The sequence below is a fragment of the Pollicipes pollicipes genome, unplaced genomic scaffold (genome assembly GCF_011947565.3).
Source record: "Pollicipes pollicipes isolate AB1234 unplaced genomic scaffold, Ppol_2.1 Scaffold_565;HRSCAF=638_pilon_pilon_pilon, whole genome shotgun sequence".
Classification (NCBI taxonomy): Eukaryota; Metazoa; Arthropoda; class Thecostraca; order Pollicipedomorpha; family Pollicipedidae; genus Pollicipes; species Pollicipes pollicipes.
The window spans coordinates 54109-80154 of NW_023596730.1; the positions used below are offsets into that span (position 1 = coordinate 54109).

The window sequence follows — 26046 nt, forward strand, 5'->3', positions numbered from 1 at the left end:
TGCCCGATACCGGCGATTGCTTTACTTCGCACATTTTGGGGCTGGTCGCATTTTCTACCTCCAGTTTACCAGCCAACTTTCACAGATTTTCACAGATCATGCCACCTTTTAAGGAGGCATGCCCCCACAGTCTGTGTCCCGATTGCAGATACCCCGGGTGGACGACCCCACCGAACTGTGGGACAAGGTCAAGGAGTTCACGGACAAGTACAAGAAGAACTGATCTAGGTAAGCCAGAGGCACGCATGTCATGAAATGCGTGCAGAGCGTTGCGCCGGTTCATTTCTTAGCCATTGGTCACTATCGCTGTGATTACAAACATTTAGAATGCCTCGAGCCCGCGGAGCGACCGTGATGTATCCATACACACACATCACGTGCTTCCGAGCACACGAGACCCAGATGCCCTAGTCCCCAGATGAGGACATCTGAGTCTCGTGTACCCGGAAGCAAATGACCACCGCAGTCGGTGCGCCCGTAAACTGTAATCAACAAAGTCTCTCAGATGTGGACCCAAAGGCCGCAATTCCCCACCAAAAGCCAGCCAGTATCATTTAATCCCAACGGCAACACACGTGAGCCTCGTTCCAACAGCGACGCCCCGCTCCCCATGGCCGCTGACTTGTGGCTCTCCTTTTCAGGTGATTCCTAGTTAGCCGACATCCCTCGGACAGCAATGCAGCGGACGCGAATGCATCAGACAGCGGGGTGCGGGAGCGAGCAGTGTGCACCACTGCCGCAACAACTATTCCAATAGTGACCGGGGCCTGGTCCGACTGCGCGATGCACAGGCAACCCTCTGTGAACCCACCACTGACGTGTGAATCCACCCCATTTATAGGTTTTTCTGGAGCCTCACCCGCGAACCGTGTACGGACAATGTATTGTCGTTGAACTATGACGTTTATTTCCATGTAAATAGATCGACCACGGGACGATTGGTGCTGGCGAGTCTTGCTGGATGCGGCGTCCCCGTCCGGGGAGGCCGCGGTGCAGCACCGCTTCGAAGGAGGGCGCGACGCCGCCGTCCTTGGCGGCTGGACGTCGACGGCGCCGCGGCAGAGGCGAGGCGCCGCCGTCGGGCTCCGGCTCCGGCCTCGCGGCGGTCACTCTGCGCTGCTCGCGCCCGCAGGCGTCGTGTCCGGCGCGGCCGGCCGGCCACCGGCGGCGGCCCGGCCAGGCGCGGCCGGGCCGCCGTGGCCATCCGCGGCCGGCCGCGCCCCTGTCCTCTCGCTCCGCGCGTCGCCACAACCGCCCGCCGGCCACAACATGTCACGCGCGCGCACTGGCCGCTCTCGCCCGGGCCGCTCTCACCCCGCTAGGCCGCCACCTACTGGCGGAGAACGGGACATCAGCGGTCATTCAGCGGAGACTCACCTGCATCGCGCCGCCGTCCGGCCCTGAAAATGGTTCACGGTCAGGCGCCCGCCGAGCCGGCGGCCGGCGGCGAACGGCGTCAAACTAAGACGTACTCACCTGCTCGGGAACGATCGTCTGAACACACACACGCACACACTCACGCGCGCACGTGCTTAGGCGCGGAGGCTAGACTAATAAAATGAACCAGGAATTACAGTGCGGTGGGCGGCGACTGGCGTGCTGGGGCCTCCTATCGGGCGTCGCGCCGGTCGATCCTGGGCCGCGTGCTCAGACGGTCCACGGCAGACCCGTCCGGCCTGCGGCTAGCGGCGGCGCCGCTCGCGCGAGCCGGACCGGCTGCGGCTGCGGCTGCGGCGCGGGGCCGACGCCGCCGACGCCGCCTGGATGGCGTCCAGCCGCTTCTGGCGTTCGGCCATGCGCAGCCGGCGCTGGCGCTCCTTGTCGGCAATCTGCTCGGCCGTCAGCGGCAGCCAGTAGATGCACGGCGTCGCCTTGGTCTTGCGGAACAGGTCGTCCAGCAGCTTGGCCGGCGCCTCCTCCTTCTGCCGCTTCTCTGTGGGAGCCGGAGAGATCAGCAGTTAGGAACCGAGCCACGTCGTTGCATATGACACTGCTGAGGGCCTCCACGCCTTAGCATGTCCCAACCGTTGTCGCGTCCTAGAGCCGTTGAAAGAAAGTGTCAACCGGACCTGAGTCAATGCAACATGCGGCGTAACTGGGCACATTTCGATACATTGGACCACAACTCCATTGTTCACCGGTCACCACACTAATGTCCCCCTCCCCCACAAAGACTCTGTCCACCTTCCAAACTTGTCCATCAATACATCGTGCAACGCTAACGTGTCTGTTCATACGTCGATTTGGCGGCTCCTCGTGTGGATGTGAGTGACAACTCCACTACACCGGACGCCCGCGCATGACCAACTGCGGCGAGCACCGTCACCAACCCACCCTTTTTCTCTTCCTTCTCCTTGTCGGCGCTTCTGCTCCGCCTCCTCTTGCGCTCGGCCTCCTCCTCGCGCTCGCGGCGCCGCTGCTCGCGCTCGCGCTCCTTCTCGCCGGGACTGGTCTCGCCGATCTTGACGCGGTCCCACTCCCGCACCACCTCCCGCTGCCGGGCCAGAGCGCCAGACGCCAGTCAAAACCGCGCGCCGCGCTGACGCCCCCCCCCCCCCCCCCCCGCTCCGTCGCGGGGGGCGGTGAGACGAGGCGATGCGCGGACTACGGACAACAGACTAGCCCTGCACTTCCATCCGTCGACCTGACCGTTGCGTGAAGCAGACCTGGGGAGGGGACCTATGGCGGGGACCGGAGTGAAGTACGGTATGGGAGGGACTTGACGCAAAACATGTATCATGCGGTGCGCAGATAAGCAATCTGCAGCTGACATGACTAGCGGCCAGGAGCAGCGTAACTACCGGGCGTCACGAGGTAAAATGTCATACGAAAAATTAGACGTAAAAACTAACTACTTCGGTTCGGTTTGGGCCTTGCATGGAATGAAAATGGTTAACGCAAAACTCGGTCACAGTAGAAAGCATGTATGGGCTGACTTACAAAACGGCGAGATTCCCAGTCAGCCGGCCCGCCCACGTCCAACAGCTCATACCGACGAACCATAGTTACCACCACTGAGCCTGCTGGGAGTCGTCTGCCGACGCCCGAGACCCACACGCCACGCCCGAGACTGCCCCCGCCGACCGAGCGCCTCGCTTGCGCCGCTGGCCCGGCCACTAACCCGCTTCTCGCGCGCCGTCTCAGCGCGCTGCTCCTCCTGCTGGCGCGTGGCGAAGTACGGGTCGACCTTGAGCGGCTCGGTCTTGCGCGGGATCTGCTCGGTTAGCGCCTTGTGGAAGTCCAACTCGTCGGCGGTAGAGTAGTCGACGAGCAGCTTCTTGGGGTTGGACGGCGGCCAGCGCACGCCGTGCAGCGCCGTCCGGGTCTCCACCGACTGTGCCTCCGTCTCGTACTGCGGGCGGGGGCGCGCCGGGCTCAGCGGTCTCCAAACTCGAACCGCCTGGCTCAGCAGTCTCCAAACCCGAGTCGCCGGGCTCAGCGGCCTCCAAACTCGAGCCACCGCGCTCGTGAGACCTATGGCCTACATCGTGAATCGGTAATCAAAGGGAGCCTGAATTCTACCAGGACTAGTCCCCGTGTGTATTGACGCGCTGGTCTCTCCAATTAAATTCACTCCTGTTGTGCCAAGTAGCAACCCGCCGATGACTGGGTGTGGAACAACGATAAACGCAAGCTCCACACCGTGGGAAGTCCGCGGTATTTCCTATCGCATGAGACCACAGCCTTCACGCCCTATACGTTCCGACACCATTCCACAAGCACGGACAAGCCTGCATTTAACCACATCACACTGGCTAAAAAGGACCACAAAAGCCCGTTCCAGACCTCCCACGTCTCCCACCCACCTGGCAATAGCACTTGGACTTGATGTTGTCGATCCAGAAGTCTGTGATCTTGCCTGTCCTGGCCAGCAGCTCCTTGAGCTGATTGACGGTGAAGGGCCGCACCAGGTTTCGGATGAGGACGACGCTGGAGGCCTTGTGCCGGGCCGGCGACGGCTGGCGCTCCATGCGCGGCCGCCGCGCCGGCTCCGCGCGGCCGCCTCCACCGCCGCGCACATCCTGGCGGAGACAGCACAGCGGTGGTCTGTCGGCTCCGGCGCCGACCGCGGGACGGACCGGTGGTCGCCGAGGGACTTCACGCCACACCCACCAACACACGCAAACATCACGACGCGTGGATACCGGAGGGCTGAGCGCCACATCAATAGCTCGAGAGCACATGTGCGGGCATGGGCAGACGACAACAAGTGGCGTGGAGAACACGGAGCAAATCAAACGTCGTAGCGCAGGATCGCCCGACGGGCCACAAAAGACGAGCGCTTCCAACACGCCGAATATGACGACGACGGGACAATTTGGACCTGAGCACACACGTCGGCAATGTCTTCCAGCCCAGCATAGTGGCTGACTGCCAGATGGAGGGCTCGGGGGCGTTCGGAGGCGGCCCCCACCCCTGTGACCGTCCCGGGCCCGGGCCCTGTGACGCCCAGGCCCTGGACCACATCGCCGGACCGGCGGGCCGGCACCGGACCGCCGCGCCGCCTCACCTGCGTGACGGTGCGCTTGATAAGGGGCGGCGGCGCCGGGCCCTCCTCCTGCGGCGGCGGCGTGACCGGCCGGCCGTTCTCGGCGGGCGCCGCCGGACTGCCGGCGCCGGCGGCATCGGCCGGCGCCGGACTGCCCCGCTCGGCCCCCGGCGCCGGCTCAGAGTCCACCTCGCCCTCCGACGAGTCCGGCTCCAGCCGTACGTCGTCCGCCGGCAGCGGCTTCACGTCCGGCACCAGGTCCTGACAAGGCGGGGGGCGGCGCACAGGCCGTCAGCGCGCGTGGGGCCTCCACAAACCAGTTACATATTGGCGGCTCGCCAACCAGCCCTCTTCGCTAACGTGTTCCATCACAATTGGACAACTTACTACTGTCGAACATTTGCATTCATCAATATCACAAAATCCGAACGGATCTGGTGGTATTGATGAATGTCCAAAATTGTCCAACGCACACAATCCGAACTTCTGAGCCCCTTGGATGGAGTTTTCCGTCCGACAATTGAACGTCACGACAGCAAAAGCCAGCAAAGCCACGACAGAAAACTCCAATCGCCGCGCTTCATCCAGCACCACACAGACGACAGCTGGCCGGAAGCAGCGCCGGACCGAAGCTTTGCCAACAGGCAGCGCCGCAAGCGGCACCAGATCTCCCGAATCGCGCCGGGGGACAGGGGGCGCGGCGCCTCACCTTGAGCGAGTCGGTCGAGATGCTGACCACCTTCTTCTCGTCGGAGAGCTGCGTGCCCCAGCGACGGCGCCGCTTCTCGCCGGGGCCGGCGTCATTCTCCTTGTCCTCGCGCCGCTTGCGGTCCCGCCTCAGCGACACTGCCGGCGCCAGGTCGCGTCAGGCTAGAGGCCGGCCGCCCGCGCGGTGCGGGTCACTTCCGTCCACGCTCAAGCTCGCGACGAAGCCACACCAATGTCTCGGTACTACGCCACACTTAATAAAAGACCAGGAAAGTCTTGTTCATCCACGACAGCTGGCGCCTAGCACGTCCGCGGATCGAATTTACGAAAAGTTAGAACTTACGTCGCTTTGTGATTGTGTCTGTGACGACGCAGCGAAAAGCACAACGCCAGAGGCATTTCTTCCAAAGATTTGTTACAAACCGTTTGCGTTTGTAAGTTGTCATTTGAACCTGCAAAGCACAACTTTAAACTGTTCCAGGAACGCCACACACGTTGTAAAGTCGCAGTTGTAACACTCGGCGCCGCGCAATTTGTTGCCGGCAATCAGCGATGCTTCCAAGGTACATAAGAGGCGTGACCGTCCCACTTTCGGGCGTCCCACTCGCCCAACGTTGGCTTGACGTCGCTGGAGCCCTGGCCTAGCAAACAACGCGCCTGGCTCCGCGCCGTGCATTTTACAAACTGGATGTTTGCGATGACGATGATATATTTGCATTTTGTCAAAACTGACGGGCAAAACTGTTCTTTCCTCTTAAGCCGACAAATGTCATGTCATCAAAAAAAAAACTCGGTGTGGAATCAGAAAGCCAGACAAACCAAAGCCATACTCATCCGGAATTTTGGTAATCTTGGGGGAATGAGGGAGGGGAGAGGGACGGAGACGCCCAGTTTGGTGAAAGCCCCGAGGGAAAAAATTCCCCAGGTTTCGAGCTGGGTCCGAATTTTTGGTTTTTGCCCTAGTTCCCTTTTATCCAGTTGTGCTAACGGACACCTTGATGAAAGGGCCCCGTGGACTGAGCTCTACGGAGACTTCTTACTTTTCCTGCACAGGCGGCGCCGGGGTGGGGCACAGGAGTGGGAGCAGGCCGTTCACAACATAACAATGTTGTTCGTAGAAGTTCTCCAGCGATTTTTAAAATTTGCATGTAGGTTGGTAAATTTGTGATTTGCAGTTGTCATTCTCACATTTCCCTTCGTGGAACAAATTCTACAAAAACAGAGAACTCGAAAAATTATCCCGCAAATGTACCATTAAATGTCTTTTTAAGGGAGGCTACAGGTGAGCCGACCGTCGTGCGCCTCATCCAAGCAGTCTCACCGAGCCGTCTGAAGGCGGGCGCAGGCGGGTCGGCAGCGGCCGGCGGCGCACTGCTGGCGGCCGGCTCCGGCTCCCGCTCGGGCTCCCGCTCCGACTCCGGATCTGCTGCCGGCTCGGCTGCCTCGGGACTGCGCGGCGCGGCGGCCGGCGGCGCCTGCACGGGCGAGCGGCGGCGTCGGCCCGCCGGAGCCGCCTCGCCGTCGCTGGAGGTCGACCTGGCGGCGCCCCAGGCCGGTCAGCACGACCAGAGCGGGCCGCGGCACGCGCCACCACTCGGGCTGGGCGAGCACGACGCTGATGCCAATAATTTGTTGTAAGGCCCACCCAGACCAATACACCCGCTCTGGGCGAACACAACGGAAAACGACTGATTCCGACCTCCGTCGGCATCCACCAGGGCTCTTGTAAAGTTGCGTGCGTACAGCGGACACAACATGAATACGTTACCATGAGCGCAAACTGCAGTAAGCAGTCTGACATCCTTGTAAGTCAACACTATGGGCTGCAATCACAGGTAGGAGCACCTGGGGTCCTAATGGCGGGCACACCAATACCTCAAAAATACAATAAAGTCAAAGCTGCAAATGCACCCAGAGGAGCAGCAAGCTACGCCGACCAACGAAACATGTCGCCGCCGTCACGGTCTAAAAGTGCCAAATTCAAAAATACTTTTCTAGTCAGATGGCTAGCTTTGTGTCAGCTCAGTGATGAGGCGGCACAGGCCGACGCGGAGCGCGGTGACAGTGCCGCTCTAGGTGCCGGGCGCCACGCTCCGCGCGGGGGGATGGCGCGCGCGACGCCGTACCTGGCGCGGCCGGCCTTCTTGGGTGAGCGCCGCTCCGTCGCAGCGTCCCCAGCCGGCTCCGGCGCCGCCTCGGTGGGCTCCGGCCTGGAACAGGACGGCATGGCGTGGGTCACGGTCGCAGCCCGTCGGCCGCTCACCAATATCAGCACGTGTGCGTGGGATAAGCGCGTTACATGCGTGTTCACGTCGCGTCCGCAGCTGGTGGAGTCCCCGCGGTCAGGCCATGATAGCAGAGCGGAAATGCCACTCTAATCAGGGTCTGTCTGAAGGTAGCGATCCGCGGCGAATGCAAGGACCTGGCTGTTTGAAGTTTCGTTAAAACTAAGGTTAACACGCGCGCGGGTGGCCGGTTGGATACTATTCGCTCGGGTGGGGATGAGGGGTCAATTTGACCCCCACTGAGATCTCAGGAACTAAGAGAGCTAGAGACACTAAATTCACAGAGCGTGTTAACCTGTACAGGAACTCACTTAGGTCATAGTTTGAGGTTTCTAGGTCATGACCTTCGGGTCAAACAAGGTCAAATTATACCAAATCCCAGATTGGTCTCCAAACGGCCCATAGAACCCATGCAACTGTTTTAAGAAAGATGTCACACGCTCCGTCAAGGTCAATGACATTGTTTGACCTTTTAACACGCGCCCGGGTGGCCGGTTGGATACCCTTCGCTCGGGTGGAGGGGGTCAATTTGACCCCTCCCCCCTGGATCTCGGGAACTAAGAGAGCCAGAGACAAAATTCACAGGGTGTGTTGAACTGTACGTGAACTCACTTAGGTCAAAGTTTGAAGTTCCTAGGTCATGACTTTCGGGTCAGATAGGGTTAACCAAGGTCAAATTCCAGATTGGTCTTCAAAGGGCCCCCAAAAACCTAGGCAACTGTTCTAATCAAAATGTCACACGTTCGGTTAAGGTCAGTGACCTTGTTTTACCTCTTAAAGGTCATGATGGCCAAAACGATCTACGACTGTTTTGAGTTGTGCATTTAGATAAGCAACAAAGATAATGCTAGGCAGTATGCTCCTAAAAAACAAATGCTGACCTAGGTCATTTTAGGCAGTGACCTATTCTCACCTGTAAGAAGTCTATGGAAGGTGTATAATGCGGCTCCTGCTATCAATGTATTCGAAATAAGCACCAGAAGCCAACCCATACAGCAAGCCCAAGAGTAATAAAACAAGTTGGTTTTGACCTCAGTCTGACCTTCATACCTGACCTTAAGTTAATGTTTTTTTATGCAATTGTTGTGTTGCCTAAGAAAGTATCTCAGAGATGCATCGCTTCATCTAACACTCTGTTGTTTGATAGGATTGAACGATTCCCTAGAACGTGCCTTTGCTGAAACCATGGCCTGCTTTTGACCTGCCATAGGTCAGTGACCCTACAAGGTATATATAAATTTTTGATGTCAGATGATCCGCTAGTCAACTGTGTGCCATTGGGGCTTTACAAAATCAGCTGCTGAGGCTATGTGGCGTCGCCTGCCTCTCACCCTGGCAGGAAGGGCGCGCACCGCAGTCCGCTATTCAATTGTCTACAGCTATACAAAATTTGACGCGGCTACGTCGCGCCGTTCGGAAACCATTCCGGGAAAACCTCGGGGGGGGGGGGTCAATTTGACCTCCCCCCCCCTCACCCAAGCGTGTGTTCAAGAACCGCCAAGTCACTGATTAATCAGCGATCGAAGGAGCTCACCGTTTTTCTCCGGCACTTGTGTTGCGTTTCAGTTTTATCTTGCGCCGTTCCTCTTTCTTCAAAGGTTGTACTTCGTCAAGCTCTGTCCGGCTTGTTTTGACTGGCCCCTCGTCGGAATCTTTCGTGCGTTTGGTGTCGGACTTAGTATCTTCCTCGTCTTTGGCGTCACGCTTGTCCGCCGATTTCTTGGAGGTGGGGTCTCGTTCGCCCTGAAGAAGAAACAAATTAACTGACGTCAGTGGCAAACGGGCCAACACAGCGGTCGACACCGGCTCCATCCAACTACGGTGGTGAGGGAGGGGAATGGAAGAGAGGGGCCTCGACTCCAAGCTGAGGGGGCTCGACTCCAAGTCCTCCGGGTGTTGACATGGCAGCCGTACTTGCTGAAGGCCAGTGAGGGGTGAGCGAAGTGGGCGCGCATGCTTTAAAACGCCGCTCAACTGGGGCAACGGGCATTATGCATTGCCAGAAACGCCCATGGTTCACAGCAAGCACAATAGACACTTGCCTTACAAAATAGTAGTTTCCTTCACCACTTCGATGTCAGACCTCCATACCCAAGAGAAACCTGGATATGGAGGTCTAACATCAAACTTGAAGAAACACTACATCACTAATGATCAGATAAACAATGCCAAATAAGACAACCTGACTTTCGGGGACGCCACAAATCACGATATTACTCACAAATGCCGTTTCAGTGGGCCAGATCCAATTACACAAAGGCAAAATACCACCTCAGAATGCCTTGCGAATTGTTTGCAGCTAACAGCCCACAACCCGCGGCCACAATCGCACAAACCCCCCGCCAGCGGACCCGCCCGACCCACCTCGGCCGGCTTGACGCGCCAGAAGTCGGCGTTCTCGCGCCACTCATCGTCGCGGGGCTCGTCACGGCCCGCGCGCGGCCGCTGGGGCTCGGAGCGCCGGTGCGGCCGGCGCCGCTCCTCGTCGCCCGAGCGGCGGCGCCGCTGGTCGCGCTCGTCGTCGCGCGAGCGGCGTCGGCGCCGCTCGTGGCGGCCGCCGCGCTCGGCCGAGTCGCGCTCGCCGCTGTCGCGCGAGCGGCGCCGACGCCGCTCCTCCGAGTCTCGCCGGTGGCGCCGGCGCTGCCGCTCGGCAGAGTCGGCGCGCGACCGCCTGCGCTCGTCGCCGGCGTCGGCCGCCTTCTGTGGCTCCCTCTGAGACTCCTTCTCCTTCTCGGGATCTTTGTGAGCAGCCTTGCTCTTCTGGGACTCCTCGTCCTTCTGGGACTCCTCGTCCTTCTGGGACTCCTTGTCCTTTGTGGGTTCATCCTCAGCCTTATCGCTCAGAGACTTCTTATCCTTCTGGGACTCCTTGTCCCTCTGAGACTCCTTGTTCTTCTGCGACTCCTCGTCTCCCTTGCCGGGGGGCTTCGCTGGGCTTGAGCCTTCTGCTGTGGGGTCAGACCGACGCCTCCCCAGGCTTTTCTCCGGCGGCTGGTCATGGTCCGACGTGACAGATGTACTGTCTGTTCCCGTCACTTCTGGCTCTGTAACGCCAGACTCATCCTTGTTTATCGACTTCTTTTCCTTAACTTGTTGCACATCTCCTCCAACCGTAGTGGGCGAAATTTTCTGCGGTACCTCGTCTTTCTTGGAGGGCCCCTCCTTTTTTGCCTCGCTTCGGAGACTTTTCCCGTCTCTCCGGAGCGAGCTTTTCCCCCATCATCAGCTGATTCTTTAGCCTCATCATTCTTCTCTGCATCTCGCTTTCCTGAGTGTTTCCTTTCCCTCCTCTCAGTCCTTCTCACGTCCTTTTCATCCACTTTAGTGCGATCGGACTCCTTTCTTTCTTCTGTTTTCTCCTTTTCCTCTCTCCTACGTTCCTCTTTCCTTTCCTTCGCTCCTCCTCCTTCTTCCGCTCGGCCTCCTTTCGCGATTTCCTCTCGGCATCCTTTTCTTCTTCTCTTTTCCGCTCATATTCTCTTCTTTCTTTCCTTTCAGCCTCTTTCAATAACTCTTTCTTTCGTTCCGCCTCCTTCCTTTCACGTCTTTCAGCCTCTTTCTTTTCCGCCTCTCGCCTGTGCTCAGCCTCTTCCTTTTCCTTTTTTCGCGCTTCTTTTTCCTGTTCCCTTTTCCGTTCGGCTTCCTTCCGTTCACGCCTTTCCACCTCTTTCCTCTCTTCATCCTCCCTCCGCCCGGCCTCTTTCTTTTCTCGTCTTTCCATCTCTTTCTTTTCCTCCTCTCTCTTCCGTTCCTTCTCCTCCGCCTCCTTTCTGTCCTCATCTTTTTTACGCTCCCTTCTCTCTGCTTCCTCTCTCCTCGTTCCTCTTGCGCTCATTTCGCTCCGCTTCCTTTCTCTGTTCTTCCCGCTTCTTTTCCATCTCCTTGCTCTCTATCTGTTCTGCCTGTTCCTTGCTTTCCCGCCTTTTCCGTTCAGCCTCCTCCACCTTCCCCTTCTCCGCCCGTTCCTCCGTCTCGCCGGCAGCGGGTTTCTCCTGCACATCACCGCCGCCTCCGTCAGCCAGCGTCCGTCTGGCCGCCGCCGGCCGACCGCCGGCCTCCTCCTCCGGCTGGGGGTCCTGCCGCTCGGCGGCGCTGTCGTCAGTGGAGGGCCGCGGGCCGCGCCGGCTCCGCCGCGGCGGCGGCGGCGGCGGCTCCGGCTCGTCGCCGTCCGTGTCTGTGGAGGCGGTGTGGCGGCGCGTGCGGCGGCCGGCCGGCGCCGCCGGTGGCGACGCGCCGCCGTCCGGCTCGGCCGCCTCCGAAGGCCGGGCCTTGCGCGGCGACGTCTGTGGCACACGATGTACAGTTAGCTGCGTAGGCCTAACGGGAGACATGGGGACATCGCCGTCACCACCACCTGCGATGCAATTCGGACCATGAGACTTGTGTTCAAAATCCGTCCATAGCGCAACGTTGAGAAAGCTCGATAGCCTCCATTGCACACTAGAGCGGGACATGCCTAATGCCACAACATTAAAAGCCTCATCACTAATAGGTGTTTGTAGGTCACGTTTGCACATATCCTGGGAGCTGTGTGTAGAAGCAAACATAAAACAGCATGAAATGAGGGCTCCTCAAAGAAAATATTGTATAGCATTGACTATCTATCGATAATTAGGTATCCCATACGACAATATCGTGTCAGCCTACCTTTTCTTCGGGTTCTGGCTTTTTAAACGTTTGGTCGCGTTGCTCCGACGATCCTCCTGGAACAAAAAGCCCATCCTTAATCCACCTGACACAGCTGCTTACAGAAACCACTCTAAGACATTAAAATTTACACACAGCACACACAAACTGTATCCAGCAAAGCGAATAGTGGCAACGCCACCTTCAGACATCACACCGCCTTGCAGCCTTCTGCCAGCATCGGCGCGCCAGCCGGCAGTGCGTGCTCACCTCTGGTGGGGCGCCGCTCGCGGGCCGTGTCCACCTCCTCTTCCTCCTGGCTGTCGGCGCTCTCCGACTGGGACCCGCGCTGTCCGTCACCTGGCCGACACGCACACTGTCAATACCGTCACCCAGCCAGACATGGCGAGCAATGAGTAAAGAACGCTTAAAATTACTTCCACAATTAGATCACCTGTCTAGCTTCTGTTAGTCCATTCCAATCACACTTGTCAACTACTTCCATTCAGTGGGTAGAATTCATGGAACCTAGTGAGGACGGCCCAGGCATCCGATGACCTGGTTTAGAACGGCGAAGACCATTGTGGCATGCAGGCGAAGAAGTCGAAAATGTGATACTCTGTTCGTTTCCAACCACGAAACACAACACAACGCCCCAGAAGTCTCGCTCAGGGGATGCATCTAAGACACCCCAGCCACACGTGGTAACTCGCTAGAACCCCGCCGGTCTAACTCCACGGCAACGCCTTGAAACACGAATGCACATCATGCAAATGTGAAGCGAAAGCACCCCCGCAAGCCGTCAGCCTTGGTCGTCCCCAGTGCGTCCGCATGCATGTCGTAAGTGCGGCACGGCCCGGTTGATTAAAAGCCTGACAGCCCCACCTTCCACCTTACGGCGGGCCTCACGCTGTTGGATGAGCTGCGCCTGCTGCTTCTCTAGGTATTGCTTGATGAAGTCATTGCCAGCCAAGGCTCCCTCATTCCTCAACTGGAATGAGACAGACGCAGTTACCGACGTTGTCCATCAGGATATCCGGCATTAACTTCAGGTACACACTTCAACGTAACATCGCATTACTTCGAGGTACATCAGCTAAATGGGCATAACTATTTCAACAGAACAGATCAGCAAATACACCAAGAGACAATAAGTAGCAGCATTCAGACTAAGGGTGTATTCGCAGCACGCCGAGAATGAGCTTTTCTATGTGACGTCCTGAAGGATTCCTACCGGACGATTTCACAGCGCGACACCAATTCTTTCCGCGTTTGAGATCGCATTGCCGTGACAAGAGCTGCGCATGCCAGGTATAAAAAATAAGTGACACATACCAGTCACACTGAAGTAGCAAAGCCATAATGCAGGGACTATGCCACCTTCGGAGCATATCTATAAGGCATGCTCGCATGCTCTGGTAAACCCCTTGAACCTGGATTTAAACCCAGTTAATCTATTTTCGAGCCCAAATAACCCAGTCAACACTTCAGAGCGGCGATGGAGTCATTTTACTTTAAGTAGAACCAGATGTCATTCCGCGAATGGACATGGACTCTCCACGAATTGCGTGCGACGTTCACTACATTACAATTCATGGTCGTTTTGGATCCCAATTGAATTTCGTTCACAGTTATTCAGGGAAATTACATTACAAGTAAATTTATCATGACTGGAGCTTTCCGACGTAGTCAGCTGTTGAGGCGTCGCTATGGCGTCGCCTGTTTCTCACTCTGTTTGGAACAGCGGGCACTGCGGGGAATCGAACCGCGTACCTCTGATTCCGACAACATTCTGAACACCTTGGGAATACTTAATTTTCTGTGGTCACCCATGGGCCTGGTTTCAACCGGGTTTGAGAGTGACGAGACAATGAAGCAACTGCTGGCGATGAATACGTGAGCAAGTTGACTGATGATGTTTTCGACTCAGACGCCAGCTTTCTGGGCCAAGCCGAGCAGGTGCGGCCGCCCTCGAGCACCACCCCCGGCGTCACATCACATTGCGGGCGGACACACTCATCATCGCCTCCGACAGGGTCAGCCACTGCAGCTACAGCGCGTCCCGGGAAGGGAAGACAGCGGGCCCATGACAGCTGTAAGCTTCTGCTGGGTTCCCAGTACCGGACGTGCCCACTCTCCGGTGGCTCATGGGCCTGGTCATTCAGTCGGCTGATTTCCCGGCGGTGATCTCCACGACGGCTGAACGTGCCCAAGGACCCGCTCAGACCATTACTGGCATCTCGCTGAACTCCTGATCACCAGGCCACGTTAAACAGGATCAAGTGGGCTCTCGCGTCCTCACCGTCCCTGACTCAATGTGCACGAGCGCTACTGGTGCGCTGCTAACCGACGCTGCCCGTCTCTAAGGCCTTAGATTTGCTCTAGAGCAGTGGAATGAAAACCAGTGAAAGGTGGTGTAATGTGGATCCTGTCCCCCGACCAATGCTGGATGATTTACTGCCAAAACACTTAAAAAAAAACACTGCACGTATTTTTTGTAGAATTTGCCAGCTAACGATCTCATTTTTGAATAACTTTCCCTCCCAAAAAGTGTTTCCAGCTCTCATGCAATTTACTGCACATTAATATCATGCTGTGTTGATTTTATGAGCTAATGACCTCATATTTGGATATCTTCATCCCCTAAAAAGTGCTTCGGGTTCTCATATCATTCAACCCCAATGATACTGGCCAATAAGTGCATTGCAAACATCAATCCAGCAGCACTGGGTACAAATCCCAGAGCATGCACATTGTTTTGCAGGCAGGGTTGGCCAGTCTCCAGGAACTGGATGGCACAAGTTAGGTGGGGGGTTCAGGGAACATATAGCAAAACCTGACAATGATAGCCTAGCAACTAAAACTAAACCAAAAGCCACCTATGCAAACCCTTCAGAATAAATCTAATCTAGGTTTGAATGAAAAGCGTTAGAAGAAGGGACAACTCTTTAACCATGAAGCCTGTCAGTAATATTGTTTTCAGCATACTACACCAGTGTCTGAAACTTGGGGTGCTTCTTGGTATTTTAAAGCCCCAATACATTTGTTCTTCACAAATATACACTGGAATGGATGTAAAAATTGTTCTCCGTGGGCGACGTCAGATGAAGACAAGCTGTTACTGAAACCTCGACAGCATCGCGTGCCACTCTCACACGATTAAATGAGGGACACTGTTCGCGGTTACAGCCGAATCTCTCTACCATATCACACAATATTTCCTCTAAATGCACTTAGTGTCCAGGTCTGCTGCTGCTCACCAGCACACGTTAAACCCACCATACCGTCCAACGACACCGACGCCCTCAGACGCCGGGTCCGAGCCCGCACTCAAAGCGTCACGCTTCAACGTTTCTCAATTGTACGTAAAAATCATCGTAACACTACAAATTGTTACTTAAGTATATGACGTCACACTAGCATAAATATAGGGTGAATTAATCATATATTGATGAACAAATTTACAATTCTTTTCAAAAAGCACCCTTATTAAAACTGCTTTTGAAGCTATCAAAAATTGGACATTGAATAGAAGGTAAATGGTGGCGTCCAACACCATCCCAGACGCTCGCCGGGCACGCGGAAAACCAACGCTCCGCGAGTCCTCCGGCTCTTGCGGAGGAATTAGCATTGGAGAAAAAGGCATATTCTTTGCCAAGAAATCCGCGCGGAATACATGATTAAAGTGAATGAAAAAGCATGAATTTTTCCTCTTGATCTACAGAGCATCGGCCACAGCATCATGATGTCACCATAAAGCTGAAGCAGGGTTTCTTGTTCTCTGTTGAGCAGACCTTTTGGCTTTGTATTTAGATGATTATTTGCTTTTTAAGATTTGCCTTTTCTTTGAGTGGGGTCTTGCCAATAAATCTTTTTAGAACGTCATTAAGGTCCTGAGAACCAATATACAAACCAATAAATAAATTACAGTGGCTCAGTCTTTCGAAGACTGCTATTTAGTGCATACCATTTATGTAGCCTTCTGACCTTGTTTGCAAGAGCTGGGTGTGGAGCAGTGATAGCGCGACTGGTTGGTGGTATAGGTAGATAGAGGCAATGCATAATTTATACTCAGTCATGCGGAGCACTGATAGCGCAACTGGTTGGTAGGAAGGATAAAGGCAATACATAAATTCACCTCAGTGTCATGCACTGAGAAAATATGGTATCAGACTCATAGCTGGTGAGTAGATGTAATGATACCAACTTTGTACAGCTGGATTACTCTTTGAGGAAATAATTCCTCTGCCCCTGCTGCATTGGCTCCAAGGCCTGATCACGAAGCAGCCTGACATCCCAGGTGTAGTTTTGTACATAACTTTGTGGAGCAGGCGGGCAGAGAACTCTTTCATCCAAGTAAATGTTGCAAACTATGTTCTCCCTGATTTTGACCAAGCTTCTTCCTAAAGTTGGGGAGGGGCTAGCATCCTATCCAACTACAATCCCCCCTGCAACCCATCATCCCCTTGATGTAGATGATCAAATTTCATGGATTCTTGTTACCTTGGCCCCCTAAATTTTTATGGTTCTTGATGCTGCCTGATGCGCAGTAATGTTAGTAATGTTGTGACCACACACAGCAATGGCATCAGTATCACGGGTGCTGTGTTTGCGGAGGTCAGATGATCGGCATCGTAATTAGTTAAGTTCCAAGGTAAGAGTATAAATGACCTGTTTTAAATTAATTATAATATGTTCTGCCTTAAAAACAACAATTGATGTACAATGCTCTTTTGTAACATGAGGTAGGAAAGTACACCCTGACCAAGGATTCTGCACATCCAGCAAGGGTTTTATGTGACAAAGATTGTGGGTGACAGTGAATAAAATCTTCATGGTAAGGGCCGCTAGGCAGCAAGAGGCAATGACAGTATCCCAATGATAATGATAAGATAGGAGAAAGCATGTAATATTTGCATGATCATTTTACTCCAGCCCACATGTTGCTCCAACTCCAGTGACTTTATCAATGATGTGGGTTTGGCACATATTACTGTGATGAACTTACACTGATGTTGGGTGCCTGGTCTTCTTCACTGCTAGCACTTCTTTCTCGCTCTCTCCAAATGGACATGCTGCAAAAACAATGCATTATGTCAGTTGAAAGGTCTTAGGGCCATGAGCCAATTTCATGATGACAAGACAATGTCCACAACTATGGTTGTAAGTGAAGATCTAGGGACCATTCAAACTGTAAACATTTTGAGCACATGAGACTGACATTACAATTTGAGTGTAAACAAGCTGCACATTACAACCAGTGGTCTTTGACAAAATCTGTACAATGTCCAAGTTAAATCATCCCCAGAACATCCATTGCAAGAGATGCCACACAAACAGCACGTCCGAATAGTGCTACAATGGATGCTACAATTTTGACCTGAAGCAGCCTGGCCCAGCAGTCAACTGTCCAGCTTCCAGCAACTTTTATATCAGAGATGTAAATATATGTGCTTCTAATGCACCAAAACACATAAAACTGTTTGAATCTCTGAATACTCTGACAGCAATGGCCACATGACCACTCCACACACGATTAGGAATGTTTCTGATACCCGTATACCGAGTTCAAACACTAGCTTTCAAAATTTTCGTGGACTGACCTCAGTTTACGCAACATTGGAGCTATTGGCTGTCACTAAGTTGTGGAAATAATGAAAATTGAATGTTGAGACATAGAAATACAGCTTTTCTACTCAATTTTCGCATCAAAGTCCGCATGTACAAAGCGCCACTAACGCCACCAATCCCAAAACTTTCCAATATCTTACCGCGCGAAGTCGCTCCAGCAATTCTTTCTTTGTGCCAGACTTGGACAAGTTCCTTTTGTCTAGCTCATCCTTTAAATCTATCACACGCAGTGCCGATAGTGGCTTCCCGTCTATTTCCAGGTCCGCGTCCATCGCGGCACCAGCACGCGCGCTCCGCGGACGCTTACCATTTTGGGTAGAGATGCACAAAACGTGCACAAAACATGGAAACTAATGCCGCTTATTTTCTGAAAACTTAAAAAAATCACAATTTTCGTCTAAATATGAGAGAATAAAATACTTCGATAGCAAACCGAGACTTGTCTTGTATGAATTACTACATTTGCGTTTAATATTCATTCCATTCACCCAAAGTCAGTTTGTCTTTACAGTTCGCAACTCTAACGATGTGTATTTTGTATGCGACAAATACGGGGTTATCGTGACGTTTGCGTAGCACTGTTGTACGTGTATGCGACTTTGGTTGTATTATATGTACGGAGTAGTTTTGCGGAATGATTAAATCGCAAATTATTTTTAGCGGGGTGAGACGCTCGTGGATATGCCGCATTTGAACCGCCTCTTTGGAGCGTAACTACAAGACGTCGCGGCATGCGATAGCCGTGGCTATACGGCATCATCTCTAACGCACTTGTAAGCATTATCTATTTTGTTGTTGATTAAGTTGTAGGAACAATTGGCACACATCTTTGCTCATCAGCACAGTTGTCATAAATATTGCCAATTTTGGTAGATGCTGTGCAGTTTCTTCAAACTACTGAGGTATGCATCACCCTAGTTCAGAAACTGGAACTTAGATCAGGAGCTTAGTCCCTTAGAACCAAAAATGCAGATTGCCTTTGAAGCCTGCTGGTTGGTCAGAGGCCTGTAGATGCTGACATTATCCTGAAATGTGACCAGCTTCCTCCTTTAATGCTACTCAAACACCTCCAAGATCAAGGTGAGGTCATGAGGCAGTCCCCATGATGATCCTAGCCTGAGTTGACTGTCTATAGCCAATTGAGGTGGTATACTGTGGTCTCATCCCAGACAAACAATGTGGGGAGAGCAAAGTGTTGTTGGACATGGAGGCATGTAGTTACACTTGTTGCCTACTTGTGAAATGATCTCTTCTCAGGATAAATCATTGTCACTTGTGGCACTCAGCATCTTCACAGATGATGAAAGAAATCATGTGGCATGTACATTCCAGGGTATGGTCAGTTTGAAGAACTCAGATGTGCCAAGCAGAAAGAAGGTTGTTGGTTGGGTTCATGTTGAGGGAATTGCGGACATAACAATTAAATGTGCAAGGTATCCTCTGCCAGGATTTAACATGCTCTCAGGTGGAGGTGGTCAAATTGACCCCCAAAGGTTTTTCCAGAATGGTTTCTGAATGATGAGGCATAGACATACCAAAATTTGCATAGCTGTAGACAGTTGAATAGCAGATTGCTTGATCAAAAATTTAGATATACCTTATAAGATTGCTGACCTATGGCAGGTCAAAGTTAGGCCATGGTTTCAGTAAGGCAGTTTCTGGGGAATCATCCAATCTGATACAATAACAGTGTTTGACAAAGCCATACATCTCTGAGATGCCTTCTTAGCCACCAAAATATTGAATGAGCAAATTATGCTGACCTAAGGACAGGTATGAAGGTCTGACCAAGATCACAACCAAGCTGATTTATTATTCTAGAGCTTGCTGTATGGGATAGTTTGTGTGCTCATTTCAAATTTATTGACAGCAGAACCACATGATGTATTTTCCATTGACTTCTTAGAGGTCAGAAAAGGTCATTGACCTAAGAACCCAGGTCAACATTTTTTTAGGAACATGCTGCCTGGGTAATCTTTGGTGCTTATTCAAATGCAAAACTCAAAGCAGTCTTGTATGATTTTGGTCACCATAACCTTCTAAAGGTAAAAAAGGTCACTGACCTCAAATGGGTTTTGACCTTTTTGTTAGAAACAGTTGCCTAGGCTCTGGGGGCACTTTGGAGACCAACCTGGAATTTGACCTTGTTTGACCTTATTTGACCTGAATGTCATGTCCTAGGAAGCTCAAACTTTGACCTAAGTGAGCTCATGTACAGATCAAGACACCCTGCAAATTTAGTGTCTCTAGCTTCTTAGTTCCTGATATCTCAGGGAGAGTCAAACTGACCCCCCCCCCCCCTCCCACATGAGCGGGGTATCTAGCTGGCCGCCCGGGCGCATGTTAAGGCTAGCAAACTGGTATAACAAATGAAGTTTAGAAGTTTGATATCACCAGCAGTTGATACAAACCACAATGTGGAATTCCATGTCAAAGATGGTCAGGATTATGTTCCTGAAAATACTGAATAGAACAGGTTGATGAATAGGGTCTGTTTGTGTTCTGTGATATACACAAATGGAGTTAAGGAATCTGAGAGGTGCCCCATACCATGCACATTTGGTCATTGGGGTGTCTGTCAAACCAGTTGGGGCTCACACTGTGCATTGTAGTTGTAGCTTGCATGAAATGGCATAAAATGGCTGAGTGATGGACATAGCAAATGCCCCACCCAAATCAATGATGCACTGCATGTTGGCCTTTGTCTTGTCAATTGGTGGGAATCCAGCAGATGTGTCAAACAGTTCCCAGGTTTGAATGGGTGAGGCTGTAATTGCATTGTGAACTGGTTAAAACATGGTTGTTAGCAGGATTGCAAGAATTGTATGCTTGTGAAAGCATGTAAAAGCTTGTAAAAGTTTGTAATTTGTTTTGTTTTGTTTTAAAAAAATAAATTTGTAAAAGTTTGTAGAAGCTTGTAAAAGGTGCTCACTGTATCACTCACCTTAGAATTTGTGAACATTAATGGACTCACTTTCATTAAAAGCTGAAGAACTGGTATGTGTGTCAAACCTAGACATCAATGGATCCATTGGTGATGACATGTCATGGCCCTTGACCTCTGACCTTCTGCCTCTTGTCTGATTGCAGCAGATGGCCATGCCCTGCAGCTGGATGGTTCTGCTGTGACCTGTCAGCTGTGCCCAGCCCACTCCGCCCCCTTGCGGGCCCATGTCGGCGCCGGCCGAGGCGCGGCGGGTGATCCGACCGAGCGCCGAGGAGCTGTGCCGCGTTAGGCGCGACCTGCCGTGCCCGGAGCCCGGCTGCGGCCGCGTGTTCCCGCACTCGTCGGCGCTGCGCTTCCACGTGACGCGGCTGCACCGGCGCCAGCCGATCGCGCGGGTGGCGCCCGCCGCGCCCGCCGTCTACGTCTGCCCCGAGCCGGTCTGCATGGGCACAAGCAGCGCGCGCAAAACAGAGTTCGCCACGCTCAAGCGGCTCAAACAGGTTTGTGGCAAATGAGAGAGATAGAGGGAGAAGGGGGGGGGGGGGGATACGTGCTGTGACGCGCTGCAGGTAGCGCCGATGCGCGGTCAGAGGCTCGGTGAGGCGAGGCGGGGCGCTGCTGTAGCCACGCCCTCTGAGGCCCAGTTGTAAGTGGACTGACGTCCAGAGCTCGGCATGTCACGCCATCTACCATAAAACAAACACTTCTTCAGAGTGCACCGGAAGAACAACGCTGATATATGTGTCATTAAGAGGAGAGCGAAAAACCGTGTTATGTTCACAATGCCAAAGATCGACAGGCGCTTTTGTCATTGTCGAAATCCTGTCGTCTTCGACCGTGACCCCGGCCCGTCCCGGCAGCACTACCTGAAGGTGCACGCGCCGCGCCCACTCCTCTGCCCGCTGTGCCGGGTGGCCTCGTTCGCCAGCGAGCCGCTGCTGCGCGCGCACCGTCGCAGCTGCGGCGCCGAGCACGCCTGCGGCTGCGGCGCCCAGTTCGCGCACCTGGTGACGCTGCGCCGACACGCGGCGCGCCATGGCCACACGCCCGTGGCCACGTCCGGGTAAGTGCGCGCACGGGCGCTCGCTCGCTGAGTGGAGCCGAGTGTGGCTGCACTTGATGTGGTCTGTGGGGAGTCTTAGGATGTGGTTTTGTTTCGTGTTTGCCATGAGTGTTATCTGTGTTGTGAAGATCTGATGAGCTTGGACTTGTTGCAGCTTGCGAAATGACATTTGTTATACTTTTCAGACCCGCACGTTTGGTTGGCACTTAGTTTGAAAAGCGTCCCAAAGCTGGCTCCTGGCTCACCATCCGCTTTTGATATGGATTGCGACTTGACTTTTATAAGCAGCGAGGCGAGAATAGCTGATGCGCGGCAGACAGTTCCTGCATTACCTGATTTCGATGACGACGTGAGTGTGAAAAAACTGATACGTCCATCGCTGAATGCGCCTTCCCCATGTTTTGTACGCCTGATAAACGACCCCATGCCCGTCCACGCTGTCGTCGTCAGTTGCTCACTGCATTGCCCGCTGCACTGGCTGGCGGCCGCTGCGGCCCAGCGTCGCAGGCTTCAGGGTCCCGAATAACCGGCTGCCGCTGTCCGCAGCCGCTGGACCGCCGAGCAGCCGGACGGCCGTCCGGCCGGTCTGCGCCCGTTGGCGCCAAAGCCGTGCGACGCGCTTCACCTGCACCTGCTGGCGTCGATCGCGCTGGCCAGCGTGCCGGCGCGCGCCGCCTGCAGCACGCGCGAGGCCAGCACGCAGACGGTTGGCCGGCGCGCGGCGCGCGGCGGCCGCTGCAGCGGCACGCAGACGCGGCTGACGAGCGGCGGCCCTCGGTGCCGCCGCTCGGCCGGCTCGCAGTGCGCGCCACCGTCGCCGCCCACCGCCCGTGCCTCGCAGACGGAGGCGACGCCGCGGCTCTGGCAGCTGCGTGCGCCGAGCGGCGCGCCGGCCGTGCAGCTGCTGTGGGCGCTGCCGCCGCGGCCCGACGCCGAGGCGCTGGGCCGCGCACTGGCCAGCTGCCAGACGCAGACCGAGGCGCCGGGCATCCCGGGACAGCTGCTCTGGCCGCCGCTGCCGCTGCCGGCCGCGGCGGCGGCCGTGCCGGCAGGCGTGACGCTGGACCTCACGGCGGACGTCGGGGTGGATGATGAAACAGTGGTGGATATTCAGGCAGAGGTGGAGGCGGACGTGGCAGCAGGGGCGGCGGCAGGCGCGGGCCAGGACATGGTCCCGGTCGTGACTTGTGACTCCCCGCGCCAGGACCAGCTGCTGGGCTGCCCGCCACCGCCGCCGCCGCCGGCGCCGATGCCGCCGGCCGCCGGCTCGCAGACGGACGCCGACACGCTGTCGGCGCAGACACAGACGCAGGACCCGTTCGACGTCATCAAGCACCTGTTGCGCTCGGACGAGGAGCAGCTGCTGTTCCCCGAGCTCTCGGAGCTCTCGGGCACCGACATCCAGACGCAGACGCCCTGGCTGACGGACGACTCGCAGACGCAGACGCCGTGGCTGACGGAGGAGCCAGGCGGTCTGATGGTGGCGCCGACGAACCCAGCGCCCGTCACGCACATGGAGACGCAGACATGCCTGCTGTGCCTGGGGCCCTGTGACTGCTGGGGCGAGTGAGGCGGGCTGGTCGTGATGTGCGGGTTACAGAGGGCCGGGCGGTGCCTGGGATGAGCGTCGCAATGCTGAACGTGACGCGATAGAGGCTGAAGAGTCGGCTCACGAGTTACAATGCTGTTTGTATTTTGGTGAAATACGGGTGTCTGGGTGATTAATGGAAATGATTGCACTGCTGAACGACATTCGACCCGGGCCAAAAATGACCGTGGAGCTACACTGCGAACCAACGTACGAATTGTTCACTTTTCTTACACTCATGCAAAGTAACGGTCGGAGTTCATTCTTGGTTCTAACGCGCAGTTCCTGATGCCTCTCATAAAGAAGGAACACCGATAGATATTTGGCGTGTGCAATGACAGGGGAACATGAGGTATTGCATACCCCATCGGGTGCCGTGTCTGCTGTTTTCTTGAAATTACCTCGTTGGTCACGCTCGGTGACATCTAGCTCCCTGGAGCGTTCAGAATGGCTGCCGTGAAACCCATGTCACCGTGTGAAACGTATGCGTGCATAAATGACGGTAGTCTTGTAGCTGGTTGTTACCTTTCGTAAATGGGTCAGCCCGCAGTTAAAATGTCGTGTCAGTGTATCAGCATCCAATGTATGTGACATATTGAATGATCCCGACCAGGATGTTCCTGCCAGGTATTCAGTGATTCTTGAGATGTTTTCTAATCTATCCTAATCAAGCACAAGTCACCATGCAAAGTGATATTGAATGAGAGCTGTGTACCATGCACCCGATCCCACGATCTCATATGTTCCCTCATGCATAGGAGTGTAACGTAACACGCGAGTCATGTTTTTAAATTTCAGTGTATTCTAAATGAATCCGCCCAGGTTCCCTGCAACCTCTCTGTGTTTGGACGCTCATTGGTGTTTTCTCGCGTTAATAATTGTGGTCGGTGTTGATGCTGCTGATACTCGGATAGCTGAGAATGACACCGCTGCTAGGCTGATTTCAAATTCATCTAAGAATACATGCACCTGACTTATGTCTGTGTTATCTATATGCATTGTTCAGTGCATGCAAACTACAACTACCGATTCCAACGCCTTAAAGGTCGAACTTGTTATGCTGAATCCCCTGGTGTAAGTTTCGGGAGGAAAGCTTGTTCTCTATGCGTCTTAAAAATCGATGTGAGTGGTCAAAAATGAACGCAATAAATGCAAGTCGCTGAGTGACCTGCACCAGTGACCAGTCTTGACACTATATGTTGGTAAGCGTGGGCCGAGGCTATAGAGACAACAGTCACACGGACGTTGCTGCTTTGGGACGTTACGCTTTACGCGGTGTTATCAGACGAGGGTATGATTCGACCGGCGTAGCCAGTCGGGCGTAGTACTGCTTCCAAAAGTGTGTGACAGCAGGGCAGGCTCGGGATATTTTTGTGCCGGGGTATATTATACCTTTATGTGTGGGCGACCGGTGAACGTGGATAATTTTGCCCGCTCTTCATTCACACAACACATTTTGGAAATACGTATGTATTACAACTGTTTCCTGCTGGTGGGTGCACAATCTTACCTATTCGACTCATCTTTACCATCCAGGAAGTGAGGTTACCCAGCTTCCTAAAAAATATTTCTGCGTCTCAGCATTGTTTCCCATTGGGAGGCAAATTTCTACGAGCGAGTAGGCTTTGTGGGTGATTAAAGAAGCAGCTTCTTCGAAGTTTAGATATCAAAGCACGGCCTTGGCACAGATTGTTCAAAATTTCAAATCCGAATGAACCTTCCATAGCGTGCTTGAGTTTAAATATACCTGAATTTCGCCAACCGCTTTTCAACAAATACGTTTTTGTCGCATTGTGGGCAGAAACAGACCCCGGAGCTTCAAATACTACCTGCCAAACATAATGTGGCTCAAAAGCCGTAAAACCGGATTTCTCCTGTAAAAACCAAGTCACCGTGTGAAGGCGTTCCTTTCGCATCTTCCTTGTCTGAGTCCTGCTCCCGTCCGCCGTCGGCGGCCTCTGCACTAGACTGGTTGTCCCGCATGACTGTGAACTGATCGTTTGACCAATTTGATGGTTATTATGGATCAGCAGCACTATTTACTGGAGTGTAAGCCGGCCGCGGAACAACCGCCTCAATACCTTTTTAGAGTAATCGTACGGTGCACCACACCACAGAAAAAACTTTCGGGAAACCGCCTGAAATGGACATGAGTTCACCCACCGGACATTCATTTGCTCCTCCCTCAACGTACCCAATTTGATTTGATTTTATACATCAGACGAATGTCCACGCTTTTGTTCAACAAGTTGCGTACCTTTATCTGTCGTAGGCATTTAGCGTAACCCGATATTTTCGAACAAATGGAATGCATATTTGGTGGGAACGCAACCAACTAGCAGATGACGAACAACTAGGCGATGCACGACTTCATTCATTCGCATACCTATGTACGTAAAACATTTTTATTGGAGGGAGCAGATGTCCCTTGTCGGTGCGTTTTGAATGTGTCACTGATTGTTTCTTCTCCTTTACTGGCAAGTGAACATAAAGTCTTGTTTTGTATATACCTAAGGATTTGTTAAGCTCTCTGACCTTTCACGCTCATTGCAGTATTTGTAAAATATATATATATATATATATATAATGTATAATATATATATATATATATCTTTCTCTACTTCTATAGATATATAGCTTCTCGATCTCTTCTATCTCTATCTCGTCCTCTCTCGCTCATCTCTCTCTCTCTCTCTCTCTATCTATCTA

General features: G+C 53.7%; 2 protein-coding genes and 1 long non-coding RNA gene across 3 annotated transcripts; all 3 read right to left on the reverse strand.

Annotated features, from left to right (window-relative positions):
• Positions 1-866: 866 nt before the first annotated feature.
• On the reverse strand, positions 867-6954 carry LOC119102138 (apoptotic chromatin condensation inducer in the nucleus). Its single transcript, XM_037225491.1, has 9 exons — positions 6897-6954; positions 6519-6554; positions 5199-5335; positions 4631-4750; positions 4511-4552; positions 3807-4022; positions 3122-3352; positions 2335-2494; positions 867-1933 (listed from the first exon to the last, which is right to left on the reverse strand). The coding sequence occupies exons 1-9, from the start codon at positions 6952-6954 to the stop codon at positions 1683-1685; spliced, it is 1251 nt and encodes a 416-aa protein (XP_037081386.1). The 3' UTR covers positions 867-1682.
• A 404-nt stretch (positions 6955-7358) lies between these two features.
• LOC119102135 (uncharacterized) lies at positions 7359-9944 on the reverse strand. Its single transcript, XR_005094653.1, has 3 exons — positions 9847-9944; positions 9017-9225; positions 7359-7407 (listed from the first exon to the last, which is right to left on the reverse strand). It is a non-coding gene; the product is annotated as an uncharacterized LOC119102135 (long non-coding RNA).
• Positions 9945-10685: 741 nt separating this feature from the next.
• On the reverse strand, positions 10686-11490 carry LOC119102137 (vicilin-like seed storage protein At2g18540). Its single transcript, XM_037225490.1, has one exon. It carries the CDS (start codon positions 11315-11317, stop codon positions 10784-10786), a length of 534 nt encoding a protein of 177 aa, XP_037081385.1. The 5' UTR covers positions 11318-11490; the 3' UTR covers positions 10686-10783.
• Between the last annotated feature and the right edge of the window lie 14556 nt (positions 11491-26046).